At 39.9% G+C, this 24,159-nt stretch overlaps 5 protein-coding genes across 5 annotated transcripts; all 5 read right to left on the bottom strand.

Moving 5' to 3' along the window:
- Window positions 1-12,572: 12,572 nt before the first annotated feature.
- On the bottom strand, window positions 12,573-13,197 carry LOC311070664 (histone H3.2). The gene has a single exon (XM_084094669.1). The coding sequence runs from the start codon at window positions 13,173-13,175 to the stop codon at window positions 12,765-12,767; it is 411 nt and encodes a 136-aa protein (XP_083950795.1). The 5' UTR covers window positions 13,176-13,197; the 3' UTR covers window positions 12,573-12,764.
- A 561-nt stretch (window positions 13,198-13,758) lies between these two features.
- Window positions 13,759-14,357, bottom strand: LOC311070668 (histone H2A-like; the record flags this gene model as incomplete). The annotated part of the gene is made up of 1 exon (XM_084094673.1): window positions 13,759-14,357. One exon carries the CDS (start codon window positions 14,355-14,357, stop codon window positions 13,971-13,973), a length of 387 nt encoding a protein of 128 aa, XP_083950799.1. The 3' UTR covers window positions 13,759-13,970.
- Window positions 14,358-15,079: 722 nt separating this feature from the next.
- Window positions 15,080-15,789, bottom strand: LOC311070654 (histone H1-like). The gene has a single exon (XM_084094658.1). The coding sequence runs from the start codon at window positions 15,751-15,753 to the stop codon at window positions 15,127-15,129; it is 627 nt and encodes a 208-aa protein (XP_083950784.1). The 5' UTR covers window positions 15,754-15,789; the 3' UTR covers window positions 15,080-15,126.
- Window positions 15,790-18,421: 2,632 nt separating this feature from the next.
- On the bottom strand, window positions 18,422-19,080 carry LOC311070678 (histone H2B). The gene has a single exon (XM_084094685.1). The coding sequence runs from the start codon at window positions 18,843-18,845 to the stop codon at window positions 18,471-18,473; it is 375 nt and encodes a 124-aa protein (XP_083950811.1). The 5' UTR covers window positions 18,846-19,080; the 3' UTR covers window positions 18,422-18,470.
- Window positions 19,081-19,443: 363 nt separating this feature from the next.
- LOC311070682 (histone H4) lies at window positions 19,444-19,806 on the bottom strand. Its single transcript, XM_084094689.1, has one exon. The coding sequence runs from the start codon at window positions 19,777-19,779 to the stop codon at window positions 19,468-19,470; it is 312 nt and encodes a 103-aa protein (XP_083950815.1). The 5' UTR covers window positions 19,780-19,806; the 3' UTR covers window positions 19,444-19,467.
- Between the last annotated feature and the right edge of the window lie 4,353 nt (window positions 19,807-24,159).

Here is a 24,159-nt window from a genome sequence, read left to right as displayed (position 1 = left end):
ACTTGGCTAGGTCAAATAATGAAGGAGGGCTTCCTGCCCATCTTGGACGCCATCTTGAAAATTATACCTTTCTAGTGGTCAAACTTTGGTAAACTTTTAGTATGTTATTAAGGACACCTAATACTACAAAAAACAGCTGAGAAACCCTTTGTTAGAATTTTTTTAGGGTTAGGTGTTTTATATATATATATATTGTGGGGAAATCTAGAATATACATTGATAGAATAGTATAATTGGTATAAGATAATTGTGAGTTAAAAGCTAGACCCCCCATGTAATAGTTTTTTTGTCATTTCAGTTATTTTATTAATAATGGTTATGTAAGTATTCAGTACAGGCATGTCAATTTGTAGTATACAGCTATGTGAGGGGTGTCCAGTTGGTGGCAGTAAGCCAGAGAAAAATCCCCGGAGGAAAACCTAGAAGAGAAAAGAAAAGTTAGTTCACGCGAGGTTTAACGAGACGATCAGTATTGAGTTATGTTGTACTGTGTGGTACGGAGCTGTTGCGAATGACGCTGGCTGAATAAAAGAACCCAACCAAAACACACGCTTGTTCATTCCTTCAAGTGTGTTACAATATATATATATATATATATATATATATATATATATATATATATATATATATATATATATATATATATGCAGCCGCCTAAAGTGTCATATAAAGTCTAGCAGTGCCCCTCAAAGCCTGCTGCAACACTGTCATGTATTTTGTATGGTTATGCTACCTGTACCTGGGTGACGTCATGAACAGTCGAGTTAAGTAAAAACACAAGACCCTGCTGTGAAAGTCATCTCGTGTCTGTGTCATCTTATTCTTCACCTTAAGTATATTAAATACATAACATGGTGTCAGAAGATGGATAAAAAGAAAAAAGAAGAAGTAGAAAAGAAAAGCACAACTGAAAAGACGTCGTTACTGCAGCCACCATCAGTTTTGTCTCTTCACGGCAACCTGGCGGAGAATTGGAAGGTATGGCTTCAGAAATTCGAGTTGTACCTCATTGCGAGTGGCGTGACAGAGAAATCAGAGACAGTGTAGTGTGCTACTTTTCTTCATATTGCGGGTGAAGAAGCCATTAAAGTGTACAACACATTCCAGTTCACGGAGCAAGAAGTGAATAAAATTGATGCACTAAAAAGGAAATTCAAAGAATATTGTGAGCCCAGAAAGAATCTGCCGCACATTCGCCATATGTTTTTTTTACGAGAGCGCAAAGCTCAGAAGAAACAATTGATGCATACGTCACAGATCTTAAGCCTGGTTCACACGGGACGATTTTAAAATTGTCGGCCGATTTTCCAAAACTGAGAGACCCCACACACGGTGATAAAAAATCACGGGTCTAACAGTTTTGGTCGTACAGTGTGTGGTGCGCAGCCACACGACAAAATCAACACATCACACACCAACCGATTTGACTCCCGAGCATTCCCAGGTCAGACGGGAAATCTCGCAAAATCCCTCGAGATCAAACGTGACTTCAGAGTAAACAATCATGGCGGACGAAGAGGATGCAGTGGCAATAGTTTGTAGTTTGTTTTTAACCGAAAAAAAAACGTTATCAAAAGAAAAGGCGATGATCTCCGACGTCCACCGGACTTTCTGGTGCGCCATGCCGCCGGCTGTTTTGATTTTGTTTCCCGGTGCTTCCTCGCCGCCTCGCCGCCTCGTCACCTCGCTTTCTGATTGGCTACACGCCACAGTCCACAGGCTGCGTGCTCGTTTGTCCCCTGGGGACACCACACACGAGAAGAAATCGGGCCAAATAAATCCAACATGTTGGATATCCCCGATTTGAGATCGGAGTGGTCCCGACGTCCTTCCGAGCAGACGAGAGCAGTCTTAACACACCACACACGGCAGGAATATCTGATCAGATTATTTTACGATAATCGGAGCATCCTTAAGATTGTCGGAAGGGGTGAATCGGGGCTAAAATCAGCCTAATTATCCTGCCGTGTGAACCAGGCTTTAAACACAAGGGGAAAGACTGTGAATTTGGTGACCTGACTGATTAATTTATCACGGATAGAATCGTATGCGGGATAAGAGACGACAATGTGCGTGCAAGATTGTTGCGTGAGGCAGACCTCACGTTGGAAAAAGCAATCAACACCTGCCAGGCCAAAGAGTTAACGTCAAATCAGATGAAAATGCTAGCTGAAGAAATAGACATAAACAAAATAAGCAGTGTCAAAAACAAAGAAAAGAGGAGGCAAAACAGTGCAAAGTGAACAGAAAAGCAATACAGCATGCAATGGAAAGTCACCACAAAGCAAGCGTGAAATGTTTAAGATGTGGCTACCAACATGTATACAAAAAAAGCCCAGCTTATGGACGAATTTGCAAAGCATGCAACAAACGAAACCACTTTGCAAAAATGTGTAGAACGCAAGTCTCCACCAAGAAAATACAGGCTGTAGAGCAAGGTGAACAAAGTGATGAGCAAGATGATTTCTTTGTTGGAACCATTGATGTGCAAACAACAAACAATGAAAAACCAATGAAAAAACAAATGAAAAAGACAAATGGAAATAAACAACAAGAACGTTACATTTAAATTAGACACAGGGGAAGCATGTAATGTAACACCCAACAATGTGTTCAGGTCACTGGAAACTCAAAGAAAACTGAAAAAAATCCACCTGTCACTTAATTACATATTCTGGCCACAAGATGTCACCTGTGGGACAAGTTCAACTTACCTTCACCTACAGAAAACAAAAGCATAATATTCAATTTCAAGTGGTCGATGGCAACGTACCTGCACTTCTTGGACGCACAACCTGTGAAAAATTAGGGATGGTGAGAAGAATATATGAAATAAAGATTAAAGATGACCCTATGAAAACTTTGACAACCTGTTTTCTGGCCTTGGTTGTTTACCAATTGAGCATCACATCAAAACAGACCCCAATGTCTCACCAGTGATTCATCCACCAAGAAAGGTTCCTGTAGCACTCAAGGACAATTTAGTTTAAGAACTACAGAAGATGGAAAGCATCGGTGTAATAGTAAAGCAAACAGAACCGACAGAGTGGGTGAACAGCATGGTAACAGTGGTGAAACCAAACAAGATATGCATATGTATAGATCCACAAGACCTTAATAAAGCAATAAAGCGTGAACATTACCCTCTACTGACAGTGGAAGAAGTGGTATCCAGCATGCCAAATGCAAAGATATTCTCAGTCCTGGACGCTAATCAAGGATTCTGGCAAATAAAATTGGATGATGAGAGTTCGAAACTCTGCACGTTCAACACGCCAATGGGGAGGTATAGATTTCCTCGCTTACAATTTGGTGTGTCTTCAGCCAGTGAAGTCTTCCAGCGTGCTGTCGTGCAGATGCTAGAAGGTCTTGAAGGTGTGGTCAACGTCACTGATGACATCCTAGTATGGGGAGAAATAACGGAAGAACATGATCAAAGACTCATCACACTGCTGGATAGAGCAAGAGAATTTCAAACTAAACAAGAGCAAATGCCAGATAAGACCATGAACAATAAGATATATTAGACACTTCATCTCAGAAGACGGTCCAGATGATGAAAAGGTGAGAGCAATCGTGCAAATGTCACCACCTGAAAACAAACAAGCACTCATGAGATTAATGGGTATGGTGCAATACCTATTTCAATTCATTCCAAATGTATCTGATGTCAGTGCTCCTCTTCGAAAGCTGAAATTCTTTGATGTACAAAAAACCAGTGACACTTTCAGTTCAGAAGGCATTGGGGCAGTCATTCTGCAAGATAAAAAAAAAACAGTGGCTTATGGATCACGTGCACTCACAGATGCTTTTGGAGTTTATGGATGTGAAAAATGTGATCACAAACCACTGGAAAGTATTTTTAAGAAATCACTGCACCAAGCTCCACACAGATTACAGTGCATGCTTCTCAGACTTCAAAGATACAGTCTAGTCACCTTTATTTATATAGCGCTTTTTACAATGCAGATTGTATCAAAGCAGCTTCACATTGATAACATGTAAATAATACAACAAAGTTTGTTTCTAGAAGAAAATTGCATCATCATCCACCCTAAATAAGGCAGATCAATAATATTGTTGAATATTAAATGTCCCCAACTAAGCAAGCCAAAAGCCAAGGCAACAGTGGCAAGGAACCAAAACTCCATCAGGTGACAGAATGGAGAAAAAAACCTTGGGAGAACCCAGGCTCGGTCGGGGGCCAGTTCTCCTCTGGCCAACGAGCGAACAATGTATGATTATGATCCAGGCAGCGTTACAGGTCAGAAGTCAGATTGGTCGTGTCGATGAGGCCTTCACAGGGCTGATGAGGCTGGCACTTCAGGGATGCGTCATGGTTGGGTCCAGGTGCAGATCCACCATCTGATCTGGATACGGCCGGGGTCCACCTCACTTCAGTAAACGGAGAGACTGGTTGACACTTCATTACTGCGTTTGTCGTCGCATCCAGGCACAGGTCCTTCATCGGATCTGGATACGGCCTGTATCCGGCAGAAGAGGAGAGACTAGTTGACACTTCAGGACTGCGTTATCGTCGCGTCCAGGCGCAGGTCCTTCATCAGATCTGGATACGGCCTGGATCCGGCGGAAGAGGAGAGACTAGTTGACACTTCAGAACTGCGTTGTCATCGCGTCCAGGTGCAGGTCCTTCATCGGATCTGGATACGGCCTGGATCCGGCGGAAGAGGAGAGACTAGTTGACACTTCAGTACTGCGTTGTCGTCCCGTCCAGGCGCAGGTCCTTCATCGGATCTGGATACGGCCTGGATCCGGCGGAAGAGGAGAGACTTAGTTGACACTTCAGGACTGCGTTGTCATCGTGTCCAGGCGCAGGTCCTTCATCAGATCTGGATACGGCCTGGATCCGGCGGACTGCGGTAAACCTGGGTATAAACAGAGAGACTAATATTAGCGCAGACGCCATTCTTCTTATGATGTAACAAGTACATCAGGATTTATGGGAAGTGTTCCCGGTTCTGGCTGACCTAATCTATGCAGCCTAATATGGAATTATAGAAGTCTATAATGTGTTAAGTGTATGCTAGGTCAAAGAGATGTGTTTTTAGTCTAGCTTTGAACTGACAGAGTGTGTCTGCTTCCCGGACAATGTTAGGAAGACTGTTCCAAAGTTTTGGTGCTAAATAGGAGAAGGATCAACTGCCAGCAGGCGATTTTGATATTATAGGTATTATCAACTGGCCAGAATTTTGAGATCGCAATAGGCGTGAAGGACTATAATGCGTTAAGAGCTCGCTCAAGTACTGCAGAGCTAAACCATTTAGTGCTTTGTAAGTAATCAGCAATATTTAAAAAAATTATACAATGTTTAATAGGGAGCCAATGCAGTGTTGATGGGCTAATATGGTCATACTTCCTGGTTCTGGTAAGAACTCGAGCTGCTGCGTTTTGGACCAGCTGTAATTTGTTTATTAAGCGTGCAGGGCAACCACCCATTAGAGCATTACAATAATCTAGCCTTGATGTCATGAACGAATTAACTAATTTTTCCTCATTTGTCAATTTTGCATTTTGCCATATGACGTAATTTAGATATATTTTTAAGATGGAAAAATGTGGTTTTACAGATACTATACACGTGACTTTCAAATGAAAGATTATTATTAAAGAGCACACCCAGGTTCCTAACCAACGACAAAGACTTGACAGAGCAGCCATCAAGTGTTAGACAGTATTCTAGGTTATTACGTGAGGAAGTTTTTTGTCCAATAATTAGAATCTCTGTTTTTTCAGAATTAAGTAGTAGAAAATTACTAGTCATCCAGTTTTTTATATCAGCTATGCATTCCGTTAATTTTGTGAATTGGTAAGTTTCGTCTGGGCATGAAGAAATATAGAGTATCATCAGCATAACAGTGAAAACTAATTCCATGTTTCCTAATGATATCTCCTAAGGGTAGCATGTACAGAGTGAACAGCAGCGGTCCTAGTACTGAGCCTTGTGGTACGCCATACTGAACTTGTGATCGATAAGACATCTCTTCATTTACTGCTACAAACTGATAACGGTCAGATAAGTATGATTTAAACCATGCTAATGCAATTCTACTAATGCCAAAATAATTTTCGAGTCTATTTAAAAGAATGTTGTGGTCGATAGTGTCAAATGCAGCACTAAGATCGAGTAACACTAATAGTGAGATACAACCACGATCGGATGATTGGAGCAAATCATTTGTGACTGTCTCAGTACTATGGTACGGTCTAAATCCTGACTGGAAATCCTCGCAGATATCATTTCTTTCTAAAAAGGAATATAGTTGTGAGGATACTGCCTTTACTAGTATCTTTGACAGAAAAGGTAGATTCAAGATCGGCCTGTAATTGACTAATTCTGTAGGATCAAGTTGTGTTTTTTAACAAGCGGTTTAATCATAGCCAGCTTAAAAGTGTTTTACCTAAAGGTAGCATACAAACCAGGTAAAAAAGCACTAAGTCGTGCATACCTGAATGAGCATACAGAAGACTTGATTGGTCAAGAGCTTAAGCTGTGCTGGATAACAACGTATCTGCCTGTGTCTGAAGAAAAGATAAGTGTTTTCCGCAGTACAACAGCTGCTGATCAAGAAATGCAACTTCTGCGCAAAATGACCATGGATGGATGGGCTAAGGAAAGAAGTGATGTTCCGAAACTGATTCAAACGTACTGGACATTCAAAGAAGAAATAAGCTTCACATCAGTACAGTACATAAATCTGCAAAGCTCATAGGTTCCAAGCAAACTGAGACAAGAAATGCTGAAAATTCACGAATCACACCTTGGAGTTGTAAAATGCAAAGAAAGAGCCATAGATGTTCTGTATTGGCCGAACATGTCAACGCAAATTGAAAGGTTTGTCTCCCAATGTCTAGTGTGCAACACACATAAGAACAGTAATCCAAGAGAACCACTGATATAACATCCAATACCAGGAAGACCGTGGTCAAAAATTGGCACAGATCTATTCCATTACAAATGGTTCAGATTATTTATTGTCTGTTGATTACTACTCTAAATTCCCAGAAATCAGCAAACTGTCTGACACAACTGCTCAGAGTGTAATTGTGGCCATGAAATATATGTTCGCAAAGCATGGTATACCAGATACTGTAGTCTCAGACAATGGTCCACAGTATGCCAGCACAGAGTTCAGCAACTTTTCAAAAGTGTGGGAATTTGAACATGTGACGTCCAGCCCAGGACACGCACAGTCGAATGGACAAGCTGAGCAAGCAGTCCAAACCATAAAAAAAACTTGTTAAAGAAAGCTCAGAATGGCAAAAGTGACCCCTACATTGCTTTGTTGGAATACCGAAACACGCCATTGGATGGTATTGGGTATGATGGTATACTCACCAGTACAGTTGCTAATGGGACATAGGTTGAAATCCAAAATACATACCTCAGTCACCTTATTGTCGCCCGAGAGCAACACACAGATCCAAGACAACCTGAAACTAAGACAAGACAAACAAAAAGCCTACTTTGACAGACAAACAAGACTGCTTCCGGATGTCCACATAGGAGAAAGCTTGAGAGTGCAACTAGGAGATGTCTGGCAACCTGCAGTAATCATAAAAAGACATGAGCAACCAAGATCCTTCATCATACAAACTACAAGATGGGAAAACATACAGGAGGAACCGAAAACATATTCTCAAGACTGGGAAAAAAAAGTCTCACAACAGTAAACGACACTAATAGTGAGATGGACTCACATGCAGGTCACTGACACTCAGTCATCTATAAACAAGGACACACAATAGATACGTCCCGCGTGACATCACGCCACTTGGAGCACTCTCTCTCTCTCTCTCTCTCTCTCTCTCTCTCTCTCTCTCTCTCTCTCTCTCTCTCTCTCTCTCTCTCTCTCTCTCTCTCTCTCTCTCTCTCTCTCTCTCTCTCTGAGCTAAAAGATGCCAGGAGGAGCGGAAAAGGCCAGGTTTAAAAAAAAGAAAAGCCTTGGAGGATGACGCGCCAAATGTGCCAGACTTACAGATATTCTTTCTTTTTTTCAAGAAGACAAGCACTGAAAGGGCGACTCAAGGTACAGCGACTATAGTAGATAAACTCTACATGTATGTATTTAACACTTTTATCCAAAGTGACTTATTTTGAAGAAATTCTTTTTATTATTATTATTATTATTCAGTTCAGGTTTTCATTATTTTGGTTATCAGTTTTAATTAAATTTCAGTGATTTTAATTGTGATTGTTTAATAAAGATAAGCCTGATGCTGGGGGAAGTGAGAAAAGTAAAGAAACAGATACATTGATATGACAACAGCAGCCAGGCAGAAGTTCCCTGACAAACGTGCCAAACTGACATATTTTTTCAAGACAGATGAACACACAGGAACTGGCGACGACTATAGATTTAGAAACACAGAAAGTCCCACCTTCTAAGTTGAAGAGCCAATAGCTGATTGGTAAAGTCATTATGTCGCTGCAGTTAAACGCTCCAGTGGCAGTTTTCATAGAAACCTGAGACTGGTGCTTAGGACTGCACATGCGCATTGGCTCGTCTAGCCTGAAAAATAAGTATTTTTTTTTAATGCTATACAAACATAAGAAACAACATTTATGGTTAAGTTCATGTCAGATTTTGTTGCCGATTTAAAAAAAATGTATTAATTGTGAGTTCGGCAAGTAGTTTTTGAGATTTTAGGATTCCTCCATTCAAATACATAGGAATTGGTCTTAATCTTAAATGCCTGAAATAAAATAAATGTAAATGTAGCCTACTAAGTCCCTTTCAAGGAAAGTCTGTTCACTTGGCGGCCATATTTGCAAAGCAAATTAGGAATTTTTTTTTTTTATTCAGCTTTATCACTTTTAATTCAATTTCAGTGATTTCAGCCTTTTAACTTATTTTAAATGTGATTGTGGTTTAATAAAGTTAATTCTGAAGCTGAGGGAAGTGAGAAAAGGAAAGAGACAGGGACAGAGATCTTCAGTGAGACATCAGCAGCCAGGCAGAAGTTCCCTTCAAGCAACCTGTGTAGACGAGACTGATCAGTTTAATTATTCTGCTCATCCTCAGTCAAAGGACCTTAACATCTTTTTCAGTTATCATCCTCAACAGCCACCGAAACATCACATATCAAAAGTTTATAACAGAAAGGATGGAACCAGCTGCAAATTCTCTGAACTGTTCCGTATGTTTGGCATTTGCACCTCTTGCAGGTGATAGTCCTTTCATAAAGGGAGGTATGAATGCATGGAAACATGTTCATCAGAGGATTAAGGAACATGAGAAAAGTAATGCCCACATAGATGGTGCCGATACTTACTTTCTAATGGCTAAAAAGTCTATTGACTGGCAACCAGATGTCTTACATTATGAACAAGTAAAGAAAAAGCGCCAGGTAATGGAACACATAGTAGATGTCACAAATGTCAATGGAAAATGTGGACTAGTTACAGAGGAGATAAAGCAGAAGCTGCTTATACATTGGAAAACACTGCTGTCAACGCTGTGGTAGACTGTGAAGCATCGACAGGAAAATATTTCACAGAGATGCTCAAACAGACATTAGACAAGCTTGGTATTGACATTGGCACATGTGTGGGCAACTCCACTGATGGTGCAGCTAACATGCAGGGACAATATCAAGGGTTCTCTGCATTTCTCTCAGAGCAGTCTCCTACACAGATTCATGTCTGGTGTTAGTCACATATTCTGAATCTGGTTCTAGCAGACACAACATGCAGTGTTGTAGAAAGTACATCACTCTTTTCATTGCTTAATGATGTTGCCGTTTTTTCTCAGAGAGTCGTATAAGCGTATGAAGAGGTGGGAAGAGACAAGTAACGACAAACGTCACAGAAGACTGTGCCCAATAGGGGAAAAGCAGGTGGTGGGCAAAGGACCAGGCTTTCACTAAGGTCTTTGGGTGTTTTGGTAAGCCTCAAGATGCTCTGCATGTTGACCTGCTGCTGACTCTTGCCTCAATTGAGGAAGATATGAGTATGAAGCCAACAGTGAGGGTCAAAGCAAAGGGATACACTGAAGCCCTTTTAAATTTTGAGACAGTCCTCACTGCTCAAACCTTTCTCAGAATTTTTGAGTGTACATCCCCCCTCTCCAAGTACCTACAGATAAAGGCTATGGATATTCTAGCAGCTCAGCACCTGGTTGAGGGGACAAAGGAAAGCCTTAACACATTTATCAGAGACTTTGAGGGAGTGAAAGTAGCAGCTGATGAGTTTGTGGGTAGGGCCAATCAAAAACTACAAGAGGACAGCATTGAGATAGAACTGCAGACTGCACTTCCAGAGAAACGGGTTCGGAAAAAGAAAAACATGCCTGGAGAGCTATCAGAAGGTGACCCTCTGACATCACCAGATGCTGACTTTGAGGTCAAATTGCACAATGTCATTCTGGACACTGTGGCAGGTAGCATTACATAGAAGGTTTTCAGCAAATGCAGAACTCTTGATCCTAATAACTTTGGCAAAATTAAGGCAAATGGGCTCCCTAGTTCAGCTCTCCAAGAAATCAGCAAGTGTCTCCTTAAATTTGATAAGTGGACCATTGTATATTGAACAAGAGGTAGAACTGGAGAACACGACCTGTTCCTGCTGCAAAAACTCTGCCATTTGTGTGTCTCTCATTCTCTCACAATACAACCTTCTTACTGATGCCTACCATGTAATTGGTTTGGCATATAAGTTTCTGTTGACAATCTCAATCACTCAGATTGCCTGTGAGAGAAGCTTCTCAACACTGAAATTTGTTAAAGGGTTAGTTCACCCAAAAATGAAAATACTTTTTGTGCACAAAAACAAACAAAAATAACAACTTTATTCCACTATTCATTTCCGCGTCTGTGTTACACGTCACCACGCATCACACACATGACCAGCGTCGGCCAATAGTGAGCCTACGTGGTGACGTGTAACACAGACGCGCAAGCGCAAAAACACTACGTGAACCAACTAGAGGCCCAGAGAGAAGAAAATGAATAGTGGAATAAAGTCGTTATTTTTGTTTGTTTTTGCGCACAAAAAGTATTCTCGTCGCTTGATATACTTAAGATTGAGCCACTGTAGTCACTTGGACTATATTAACGATCTCTTTAATAACTTTTCTGGGCCAGCAAGTTTCGGTCACCTAGCAGCCTATGGAGAAGTGATCCAGCACTCAGATTTCATCAAAAATATCTTAATTTGTGTTCCGAAGATGAACGAAGGTCTTATGCGATTGGAACAACATGAGGGTGAGTAATTACTGACAGAATTTTCATTTTTGGGTGAACTAACCCTTTAAGAACAGGCTAAGAAGCTCAATGTCTCAGGAGCACTTAGAGGGATTCATGCTAATGGGCACAGAAAAGGAAATACTCATGTCTATAGACAATGAGACAGTTATTAACAAAGTTGCAGAAACCAGTGCACTGCTTAGGCGGTTGCTGATGCTGTAAGGCTTTGCTATTTTCAGTTCTGAGTGTAAGCCAAAACTTGTAAAGAATGAAGGCCTATTTCTTTCTTTCGTTGCATATTGAGATGCATATTTGCATAGATGCATATTGATTGTCAGTTTAGTTAAAGGTGACTGCTTTGTAGTTTTTAATTTAAAATGCAAATATTTGTTTTTCATAATGCAACAGTTGTATGTTTTGTAGCAGAAAAGTTTCATATAGCCTAATGTATTTATTTATTACATCAATATGTATGTATGTATTAACATGTTTTATGTTATATATATTTTATGCCATTATATATATGAACAAAAGTCGAAAAAGTATATTTCTTACTGCAATACGTCATTTTTGTTTTGAATGCAGACCACTTTCTTTCTTTTTTTTAAAATAAAGTAATAATTGGACTCTTTGTAGCAGAAAACTCAGTATGTGATTTGTTATTTGGCTATATTATATTATTCATATTTCTTCTTGAATCATGTTAAAAATAAATATTACAGGATAGTAAGAACAGATTTGTGACTTCATGAATCCAGGTTCAACCCCAGTGGGAGGGGCTGGCCTTGGGCATCGCTTGGTGTGTCCCGGGCTGAAAATGGTACAAGGACTGAACAGTGGTTTGCACTTTACAAATGTACATTGCAGTAACCTGAGTTTTGTTTCTGTTTTGAATAAATTGTGCAGTTAAAAGAATGAGCTCAATGTTCATAAGATTGCTCATAAACAAAGAGATTAGCCTATATTTAGGTTGTATAACTTTAATTCAGATATGTTGTAAAGAGTTTACACCATAGAATTATTTACAGATGAGCATTTTGAGACTGACTTTAAACAGACAAGGCAGTTTTATAGATTGATGTCAATATGCATAAGTTATGTAATAATAGTTACAAGCTGGATAGTTCTAAACTTAAAGGATTAGTTCACCTCAAAACGATAATTTCCTGAAAATTTACTTTCTTCTGTGGAAAAAAAAATATTTTTTTGAGGAAAACATTTCAGGATTTTTCTCCACTCAATGGACTTAAACGGTAACCAAATTGTTGAAGTCAATGCAAAATCAAAACCAAATCAATGCAATTTCAAAGGGCTCTGCACGATCCCAGTTGAGGAATAGGGTCTTATCTAGCAAAACGATCGGTCCTTTTTTTATAATAAAGATTATATTTAATTCTTATAGTAATATTAACTGATGATTTAGAAAACGGTGACCAAGACAGTGTTAATGTAATGAATGAATACAACTTTCTACTCATTGAGTTTGAGTGAAATTCTCTCGTTTTGTGCAGTTTTGGTGGCTCTTAAAAGAGCCGTTGTGGGTTGACGCAGACGCGGGTTTAAGCGCGCTCTCCGCGGATGCGGCGGGCCAGCTGAATATCTTTGGGCATGATGGTGACCCTCTTGGCGTGGATGGCGCACAGGTTGGTGTCCTCGAACAGACCGACCAAATAAGCCTCGCTGGACTCCTGCAGGGCCATGACAGCGGAGCTCTGGAAGCGCAGATCTGTCTTGAAGTCCTGAGCGATTTCTCTCACCAGCCGCTGGAAGGGCAGTTTGCGGATCAGCAGCTCGGTGGACTTCTGATAGCGGCGGATCTCCCGCAGAGCCACGGTCCCGGGCCGGTAGCGGTGAGGCTTCTTGACGCCGCCGGTGGCCGGAGCGCTCTTACGGGCGGCTTTAGTAGCGAGCTGCTTCCTCGGGGCTTTACCACCGGTGGATTTACGAGCGGTCTGCTTGGTTCTTGCCATTGCTGCAGTCTTCTTCTCTCTGTCCTGCTTGCGCTGGAAATGCCGCTCTACGTTAAACACCCGCTTTTAAAGCATTGAACCGCCACGAGCTCATAGTGACGCGATTGATGCAGGCCTTCTGATTGGCTAATACGTGATGTCTGCGCATGAGTGCCAGCCAATGACTGCGCGTTTCCTCTTTTCAAACAAGCGGAGGGTTTCCCGCTCGAGCTGTTTTGTTCCGTTGACTACTTTGCCCGCCTTTATACTCACAATATTGTATTTATTTGTTCTGAAATACTCGCCTTAATTCCCAGTGCTTGTGCAGATCTCGGATTGGAACAAAGTCAAGTTACAGTCTGTGTAAAAGCACTGCAGCGAGACAGACTAGGGTTTCCATCCTCCTCGTGAAATGGGGGATCAGTAGATCAGCCCTGCTAATAAAGGGAAAAGACCCAGAGTAACATCGACCAATTTCTGTTTCCATGAAGCCAATATGTATGTTACTTTTTCTTTATTGATAACTTATTAAAATATTCATTATCAGAGCTTGGAAGACAAATTTATTTTAAGATTAGGGGAGATGGATTGGGTGGTAAACACATTTAGGGGGTCATGATGTGCTTACAACATGCACAACATCAACTGTAAGGTTAATCGTCGAGGTAGACAATAGTAGTCGTTTGGTGGGTAATTTCCCCCCCAACCAAGAGTTTCTACTATTTATAAACATTAACAGAGAAAAGCGCTCATTGTCAGATAAAATGGGTGGCTCTTAAAAGAGCCGTTGTTTCAGTAACCCAGTCTTCAATCTGTTTATTTGGATTTGGCGGGTTTCTCGGTCTTCTTGGGCAGGAGCACGGCCTGGATGTTGGGCAGCACGCCGCCCTGAGCGATGGTCACTCGGCCCAGAAGTTTGTTGAGCTCCTCGTCGTTGCGCACCGCCAGCTGCAGGTGACGGGGGATGATGCGGGTCTTCTTGTTGTCCCGAGCGGCGTTTCCAGCCAGCTCCAGGATCTCAGCGGTGAGGTACTCGAGCACCGCCGCCAGATAAACAGGAGCACCGGCACCGACGCGCTCGGCGTAGTTTCCCTTGCGCAGAAGCCTGTGAACACGGCCGACGGGGAACTGCAATCCCGCCCTGGAGGAGCGAGTCTTAGCCTTGGCTCGGGCTTTGCCGCCAGTTTTGCCTCTGCCGCTCATTTTCAATTCAGTTCACTATAGTTGAAGGAATTAATATGAAACTCGCATGTCTCCACTCACTGTACTTAAACGAGAGTGGCAGTCGCCCATTGGTTTAGAGTCTGTAAAGATTTAAACCAATCACTGAACTTCCCTCCAAAGCCCAACACCCTTTCTGGCTGGAATTACTATGCACAAGTATTGCATTTAAGACAGAAGAGATAAAACCATTGTATATATATATATATATATATATATATATATATATATATATATATATAATTCACAAAAATGGATATTGTACGCTGTTTCTTGCAAAAGTGCTGCGCCTTTCACATCCACACTGTCTGGGCACATTGACCGTCTGATACTGTACAGTATACTGTTCCTATTGTAATATTGGAGTTTAATCACTGCCCATATTGTTGGATGTGGGTCGTTTGTATTTGTCACAATTCTCCAGCATATGTTGTGTGTATATATTCTATCTGTACTGTGTTGTACATCCTATTTACACTTGTGATCACTGCCTGAACCCTCTTCAGCTTTTTTGGCCATTTACAATACATTTCTTATGTACAAACAATGGATAACATGACTTTTTTTCCTTCAAAACTCAAGTGTTTTGACTTGTTTGTTCAGATTGCATGAGTCCAAGAAGTCAAAATCACATCAGATAACGTTACTTGCTTTAAAAATTAACACAAATCTTTGATATAAACAAGTTTTGCTCTTATTCAGAATTAGTGGGTGGCTCTTAAAAGAGCCGTTGAGGAACAAACACTGGACTTTATTTCTTTTTGGGCGCTGCCTTTTTAGGCTTGGCGGCTTTAGGCTTTGCAGCTTTAGGTTTAGTAGTCTTTGCCTTTTTAGGACTCTTGGCTGCTTTCTTAGCGACTGCTGGCTTTGCCTTCTTGGGGCTCTTCGTCGCCTTCTTGGGGCTCTTCGTCGCCTTCTTAGCGGGTTTGGCTGCGGGTTTCTTGGCCTTCTTGGGCGATTTCTTGGCGGCGGGCTTCTTTGCCGCAGCGCTCTTGGGCTTCTTGGCAGCAGCGGGTTTCTTGGCCGCGAGCTTCTTCGCTTTAGGAGCCGCTTTCTTCTTGGTCTCGGCTTGCTGCTTGTTGAGCTTGAATGAGCCCGAGGCGCCGGTCCCTTTGACCTGCACCAGGGTGCCTTTAGTCACCAGGCTCTTGACGGCGATCTTGACGCGAGAGTTGTTCTTCTCCACGTCGTAGCCGCCGGCAGCGAGCGCTTTCTTCAGCGCGGCGAGGGACACGCCGCTCCTCTCCTTGGATGCGGACACAGCTTTGACGATGAGCTCGCCGACGCCTGGACCTGCTTTCTTGGCTTTCGCAGCGGACTTCTTCTTGGGCGCTTTAGCCGGAGCGGCAGCAGCGGGTGCTGGGGCGGTTTCTGCCATTTCTCTCTGATCGGATCAACAGTCTTTCAAACGCTGTCTTTGATTTCAGCAATGAATGACGCTCGCGCGGCGCTGCGCTCTTAAATAACACATGAGAACCTTATAGACTCAACCTGCCTGCTCGGCCTCTGTGCGCGTCCACGAGCCCCTCACGCGTGTGTTTTCTTCTCTTACATTTGGTTCAAAACTGGAGTGGTAAAATAGTTTGGCGCAGTCTAAACAAAGTGAACACTAAGCAGAGGTTCTGAGCTTTCATCGGAGACTAAAATACGCGAGAGGAAATGTTTATATTGCCTTCGTCAGATCAAATCCAAGGCGAGCATCAGACACGGGGGAAAGCCGCGTGTACATTTGATGGATAGTTTAAGTGTAAAGGTTAATAGAAGCCTGAACGCCTCATCTGTGTGTTCAGCAAACAGTCTGAAATAGACTTTAATGAAATCAGCATCAGTGAGGACCGTGAGGAGGCTTTCATACAGATGTTGATTTGGGCAGCTTGAAGCACACGAACATCATCCGGAGGCTCCGAGTCTCTCTGTGACTCATGTCTGGCCAGCAGATGATCTTATATATAAGATCTCAGATGTGTTTATATATATATATATATATAATTTTTTTTTTTTTTTTTTTTCATAAGCTGATGCACAGCATATAACGTAAATAAAAATGTAAATCATCATATTTGTTTCTCCTTATTCGTTATTCATCTCAGTTTTCATCATGTGAATGAGGATTGTGTAAAAACTCATCTGAATGAGCTGCTCATTTGAAGGCAGAGCAAGTGAAAAAATTGCTAGAATTTCTTATGTCATTGCCTGAATCGCTTGTTGTATTTCTCCATAAGTCACTTTGGATAAAATCATCTGCTAAATGAATAAATGTAAATAATTAGCACATGTTTCTTATTGTAATATTCTAATTTTGTATCTTGATTTAACCACTTTTAAATGCTAATTCATATAATAGTCGTATTATTTACACTATATGTTTAATATATTTACGTTAAACTGGGATTAGGACTAAAGAATGAGGACACTGGAGCTGAAGAGCTGATAATAACTACAATGATGTTGAAACATTTTAAATTTAAACATTCAAAAACAATTATGAATCATAATCATAATACGTGTCATTCTTGAGTGAAAGAATGAGAATGAGGCAAAGAAAAATAATTATTTTATAATTACCAGCCAGTCAGATTTCTTAATGACTAGTTTATTAAAAACACAACTGTCATTTAATTTTGTATGGTCTACACACTATGTGGCAAAAAAGGTGCAGTAAAGGCCTCCATGTTATAGTATATAAAAAGTGTTGTAGGGCATTCAGTATAAGCTTGCTGGTCCACAGATGTAAAGCAGAATGATTATTTAAAACAGGGGGAGGCCAGTTTGGTCCTGGAGAGCCGCTGTCCTGCAGTTTAACTCAAACCCTAATCAAACACTCCTGAACAAGCTAATCAATGTCTTCAGGATTACTACTGCTACAGGTAGGTGAGGTTTTTTTTATTTATTTTTTGTTCAGGGTTTGAGCCAAACTCTGCAGAACAGCAGTTCTCTAGGACCAAACTTGCCTACTCCTGGTTTAAAATGAATAAATTAAAGAAAACAAGAAATAGCAAAGGCACAATCTGAATGCAAACAGGTCAGAGGAAGAAAGTTCTGTAGGAAAACACACATGCAGCCCCTGAATACAGCCACATATTACTGTCATTTATTGTTCTTGAAGAGCCAATAAATGTAAAGAAATCCTGTTACCGTTTCTTGCGTAAACTATTCATGACAGTGTGAGACAGAAGTTTTATCCGTGTCAATAAACAGATGGATGTGCTGAATGCTTGGAAAGGCTGGAAAACAATGTCCCACTTAAAGATTATTTTAATAAAGAACGAGAGCAGTGCTTTAACTTCACCACAAACAATTTCACAGTTTTGCTAGTCTCATTCAATACTTCAATGATTAAATTATTTAATTCAAGATTTATTATTTTTCATCCATGTGCTGACGAATAGACCGTTTATTTTTGCGATACTTAATTTCACTGATTAAAAAATATTCTTTATCACCAAGATTATATTTTATATATATATATATATATATTAAGAGTTCAGATGCAAAAGCCAATATGGACAGTGATGCCATCTGAAATTTTCTTCTAGAATTATTTATCAAGCTTGTATATTTAAGTTCAGTAATTTCACTTAAATAGCAATGAAAATAACCTATTAATTGTCATTTAAGTGAAATTATTGAACTTAAATATACAAGCTTGATAAAAATGATCATTCTAGAGGAAAATTTCAGATGGCACTTAGAGGCTTTTGCATCTGAACTCTTCATATATATATATATATATATATATATATATATATATATGATTGACTCTGATTAAGTGTGATTGAGGTGAGTGTAAGAGGGACTGAAGAAATGTGTTTCCAGTGGAAATCCAGCAAAACATTAAAGTCATTTTAAATTAAGTAAAACCACAAGAAGCTTTGGGTAACAGGATAGTACAAGTCTGAAGGACGCTACTCTAAAAGCTTAACTGTAGGCTACTTGAAACTTTCCTGCTTTTTGAGTACAAGAATGGAACGGACACCCAAAATAATTTTTTTTTAGCAATTAAAATAAAATAAAAATACAAGAACATAAGCTCTTCGTTTGAGAAGATGGGTGGCTCTTAAAAGAGCCTTTGGGGTAGTTGAAGTCAGGCACGCCTCACTTTGAGCTGGTGTATTTGGTGACGGCCTTTGTGCCCTCGGACACGGCGTGTTTGGCCAGCTCTCCGGGCAGCAGCAGACGCACGGCGGTCTGGATCTCTCTAGAGGTGATGGTGGAGCGCTTGTTGTAGTGCGCGAGGCGAGACGACTCACCGGCGATGCGCTCGAAGATGTCGTTGACGAAAGAGTTCATGATGCCCATCGCCTTGGAGGAAATGCCGGTGTCAGGATGAACCTGCTTCAGGACTTTGTAGACATAGATAGCATAGCTCTCCTTCCTGGACTTTCTGCGCTTCTTTCCTCCCTTACCGGCGGTCTTGGTGACGGCCTTCTTTGAGCCCTTCTTGGGCGCGGACTTTGCTGGTTCAGGCATGATGATACGAGATCAGAAGACTGACAAAGTAATGTTCCCTTCAGTGTGATACAGAGGTATTTATTCACTGCCCTATGCTAATTTTCAAAGCGATACGGGAATTATCTGATTGTCTGTTTTCATAGGCCAAACCCACAAACTCGTACTTCATTGGTCAACTCAAAGCATCAAGAGAGAAAAGAGAGCCAATCATATCAGAGAATCAATAATAGTCCCGCCCACCGCTCCATGTTTGAACGTCCTTTGTTTCGTTTCCCGCTCTTTTTAAAAAAATAAATAAAAGCGGTTCTACACAAATATTGTGCATAATTGTATAATTTTAAACCTAATTATAGACCAATTGAGTGAGTTTGGGAGGAAAGAGACCAATAATGGTTAGACACGCTTTAACAGTTTATCCTCAAAGCTTCATTAATTTAAAAACGAAACCAATAATGGTCAGATGTTGTTGAACTATTTAAACCACATGAATAGTAAATAAGAGCCCATTTGCTAAACAATTTTGCTTGTTTTATAATTAATGTATGGTTAACGTGATCAAAACATTGACTCTTTATGTGGCAGAGTGTGTGGCTCTTAAAAGAGCCGTAGGGTTTGAGTGGTTTCTCCTGGTTTCAGGCGTTTATCCGCCGAAGCCGTACAGGGTGCGTCCCTGTCTCTTCAGCGCGTACACAACATCCATGGCGGTGACGGTCTTTCTCTTGGCGTGCTCGGTGTAGGTGACGGCATCGCGGATCACGTTCTCCAGGAACACCTTCAACACTCCGCGGGTCTCCTCGTAGATCAGACCGGAGATGCGCTTGACGCCGCCGCGGCGAGCCAGACGACGAATGGCGGGTTTGGTGATTCCCTGGATGTTATCGCGCAAAACTTTACGGTGACGCTTAGCGCCTCCTTTCCCGAGTCCTTTACCGCCTTTGCCTCTTCCAGACATGTTTCACTATGTTCAAGCTCTACTCTTCACAGAACAATCTGTAAAAAGCTGAAGGTGTGCGAGTAGAAATTTACATTCGCTTACAGGACCTAGTTGAAACATGCAAAGGCGGTGCTATACATATGATACCCGTCTGTTGACCAAAGAACCTGGGAGATCCACATGGTGATCAGTATTATTTTGTTATTGCAGGGCTTCATACAGTATCGGTACTGATCTTATATACCCCACAGTTCACAGGTCGACATTTCGTCTAGTGATTGAAGAAACGAAGCTTTTCGAAACTTTGAATCAATATAACCAAAATTATTCATTGTTTCAAAGCGCTCGACACGCTGCTGACGCCTTTACGGCAGTGGTGTAGTCTACGTGATACGCAGGTATACGCCGTATACCCACTAGAAAAGGCCAAGGATTTCAGTATACCCACTTAAAAAATCGTGAGGATGCGTAACAACTTCGTTTTGTGTCAGAACTTTCACTTTCATTCATAAATTCACCCCGTCTGTGTTTGCGAAGCGACACCGAATCGCGGAATCCAGTCACAAATGGAGCTTGCTAAGCAGAACGTCACCGAATTTGGCTATTTTTTAATGAATAAATCAAAAGTAGGGCTGTACAATGAATCAAATCTCGACATGGACTAGTGTCTGTGAATATTAAAGTTAAAAGAGACTGCAATTGTTCTACGCGTCTCTGGGAATGAATGAGCGCTCAATGTGTGCTCCACACACACACACACACACACACACTGAAGCACGCGTGATCACGCTCGTGGTGTTTTCAGCGTTTCACTGTATTGAGACATGAGCTACTACATGTGCACTTAATCGCAGAGCTGCTATGAGAGTCACTTCACGAGAATTTCACCATTTAATTTGATAAAAGTCATTAATTCGTTTCATATACAAACACATAGAAACTGTAATGTCTTTACGACAACCTGTCAAAATAAAAGTTCGGTATAACTTGAAGAAATTATAACAGAAATATATTACTATTGCAGTAGAGTATACTTAAAGTAGGCCTAATAATAATAATAATAGTTTATTAAAACACACAGAAACTCAAATGTCTACAATCCACCAAAATAAAAGTTTGGTCTAACTCAAAGAAATTAAAAAGAAGTAAAAATGAATTTTAAAATAATAATAATAAAAATAATAATAATAATAATAATAATAATAATAAAATCTATTAAAACGTTATTTTAAGGGAATATCACACACGTTTTCATACATGTTTTAATTTAAAGTGTAGCCTAAACTTGCCAAAACAATAACACCATTTTTTTTTTCAAAAACACCATTTCTAAAAGTAAATTTGTATTTGTGCCTATAATGTTTCATTTTTTTATTATTTTATTGTCAACTGATAAAACCTGTGCTTAAGGGACCATACTCATATAACATCTAAGGCTAAATGTAGCTCTTAACTGGCTGAGTTGGGGGGGGGGGGTGTATATTACAGTATACTCACTACAAAAAACTAGACTACACCACTGCTTTACGGCGTAAATGTAATGAAACATCTTTTCACGTTTTATTGAAAGTGTAATCTATTAAATGCAATTAACACATTATCTAATACCATTAAATATGAAGAGTTTGTTTAACATGTATTGTTTTATTAAATTGAAGGGATTGTTTTCTGGAGAGCTTGGTTAATCAGTCCAATAAAACTGACCAAAAATCTTCCTTTTGTTATACAAATGTTTAATTAAAAATGTGTCCAAATAAATAAAAAATAAAAAACATAGACTCTTACTTTTTTTGTCTTTCTTTCTCTATACTTTGATCTTCACAATCTTCATCTGTTAGATACTTTGGATTTTAATATAAACTTATTTATTTGATTCAATTGTTTGTCACTATAATTTTACATTTTTACTTAATAAATTTGTATATAATGAGTGATTATAATCACGGTATTAATCAATATGTTTCATTCTAAATATCACACGAGTTGAATGACTTCTCTGGAGATTTTACTTTGTTATAGAAGTTACCAGTGTGATTACTGAAATGTTCTTTTCATGTATTCTCTAATGTCTGTATTTGATATCTGAATGCAGTAACAGTGCTTGCTCATTTAGCCCAGCTTCCAGAAATGAAATATGGACTCGTTTTGTGTTTGAGAAAGGTTTTCAACATGTTAAAACATATAGGGGTCATTGAAGCCAATAATTTAAGGGACCATTTCTTTGTTAAAGCCTTTACTTTCCAGTTAGACTAAAGTGTAGAGAAAGAATGCATTATCTTGATGTTTTGAGAGGACTCTCCTGTTTATAGTTAGAGCCTGGCCAAATCCAACCTGGGAAAAGCTGTGTGTGTGTGTGTGTGTGTGTGTGTGTGTGTGTGTGTGTGTGTGTGTGTGTGTGTGTGTGTGTGTTAGTCCAGGGCTTGACATTAACGTTTTGAGGCACTTGTCCTTCGGACAAGTAAATTTATGTTTTACTTGTCCATGCACAAAAGTCACTTGTCCGGGTAAAGATTTATAATTCTATCATTTATTTTTTTGTGTTTTGCTAATGCAGAATTCGAACAAACCATTGAAAGCATCCAAACACTATCAATATTAATAAAATTCAGTTGAAACAGTAGAAAGGAAAGTGTCCCAAGAATAGAGTTCCCCTTCAACAAGAAATAAGGATCTCCAGACTCCATAATACAAAGTAATACTTTGCACGCTGGTGTGCAGTGTATCACCAGAGGTAGTGGTGACTCTTGTAGGTATCCTCAGTATTTGCAAGTAAGGATGGGCATCGTTAAGAAATTATCGATATCGATGCCATTGTCGAGTCTGCTTATCGATGCGATTCCTTATCGATTCCTGTACCATTTGCTGCACACTTACAGAGTTTTTGGCTTTGCTTTGAGAGTTGTTGGCTTTGAATGTCTAATTTAAAGTGGTTTTAAAGAATGAAAACCAAGTGTGCAATATCAATACAGAAGTTGAATGCTTTGACATTTCTAAAAAAAAGTAAACATTTCTAAAACAAAGCTTTGTATTGTAATCACAGTTAGTCGTGTGTGCTAAACTATAAAAGAGTAAACAACGCATCATGGTTTACATTTTAACTTTAACTTTTATTGTTTTCACAAAAACTTCATCAATTAATCATTTAACATTTAAACATTTCTAGCAGTTCTTGTGCAGAAAAACAAGCATGTCTGCTTTTTCTGGGAGGATCCTTGATCTCTCCAGGCTGATCATTGGTTACTTACATCTAGCATTAATGTTTTGATATAATTTATAAGCCAACCTACCATTGTTTGTGGAGTGCAGGCTGTCAAATATAGTGCACTCCTGGTATTTAATGCCATGGATGTTATTTAAATGTTTGAGCATATTTGTTGTGCTCCCCCCTGATATGCTGACACGCATATATAAATGATGACAGTTATATGAAATATGCGTCCGAGGTTTTGCGTTCCCAAACGTACATTATCGGAAACCTAAACAAACAGCACATGAGGAGACTGAGTATACGTGGAGCAGCGTTTACTATGAACGGAGCTGAGTTACTTTTAACAATCTGCACGCATATAAATAATTAAAGCGTCGTGCTTCTCTGTAAAAAAAAACAAAACAAAAAAAAAAACAGTGCATATATTGTTTGCGCATATCACAGCCTTTACGATTTCATGATAGCACTCTGCTATTTTATGATTGTAAATTGTTTTAAATTGATCGCGTAGCCTTAGAAAACGGTGTAATAATGCGGTTCATGGATTCGATCTAACAGCTATGAAAATGTGAACTTGGAATATAAATCTGACGGCACGCACTTATCACACTGTTGGATTGACTTTGTTTACTTCTGTTGGCTGTAAAGAAGATCAAAACAGACTAGCGCGAGCCGACAGCATCACCACCACTACCATCTCTCTCTCTCTCATCAGTATGGAAGCTTGTTTCCGCTACAGAATAAAACATTTTAAAAGATAATTGCGACTTTTTATCTCACAATTGCGAGTTTACATCACGCAATTCTGACTTTATTTCTCAGAATTGCGAGATATAAAGTCAGAATTGGGTGTTATAAAGTCAGAATTGTGAGATATAAAGTCAGAATTGCGTGAAATAAAGTTGCAATTGCGTGTTATAAAGTCAGAATTGCGTGTTATAAAGTCAGAATTGCGTGAAATAAAGTCGCAATTGCGTGTTATAAAGTCGCAATTGCGTGTTATAAAGTCAGAATTGCGAGATATAAAGTCGCAATTGCGTCTTATTAAAGTCAGAATTCTGACTTTTTTTCTCGCAATTGCGACTTTATGTCACGCAATTCTGACTTTATATCTCGCAATTCTGACTTTATAACACGCAATTGGGAGATATAAAGTCAGAATTGCGAAATATAAACTCGCAATTATGTGT

The sequence above is a fragment of the Abramis brama genome, assembly GCF_963993115.1.
Source record: "Abramis brama genome assembly, chromosome: 20".
NCBI classification, from domain to species: domain Eukaryota; kingdom Metazoa; phylum Chordata; class Actinopteri; order Cypriniformes; family Leuciscidae; genus Abramis; species Abramis brama.
This window is presented reverse-complemented; position numbering and strand designations above follow the sequence as displayed.

Bases quoted from the DNA above. Each gene is read 5' to 3' on its own strand.
- LOC311070682 (XM_084094689.1), bottom strand. From the start codon at position 19,779: ATGTCTGGAAGAGGCAAAGGCGGTAAAGGACTCGGGAAAGGAGGCGCT.
- LOC311070664 (XM_084094669.1), bottom strand. From the start codon at position 13,175: ATGGCAAGAACCAAGCAGACCGCTCGTAAATCCACCGGTGGTAAAGCC.
- LOC311070678 (XM_084094685.1), bottom strand. From the start codon at position 18,845: ATGCCTGAACCAGCAAAGTCCGCGCCCAAGAAGGGCTCAAAGAAGGCC.
- LOC311070654 (XM_084094658.1), bottom strand. From the start codon at position 15,753: ATGGCAGAAACCGCCCCAGCACCCGCTGCTGCCGCTCCGGCTAAAGCG.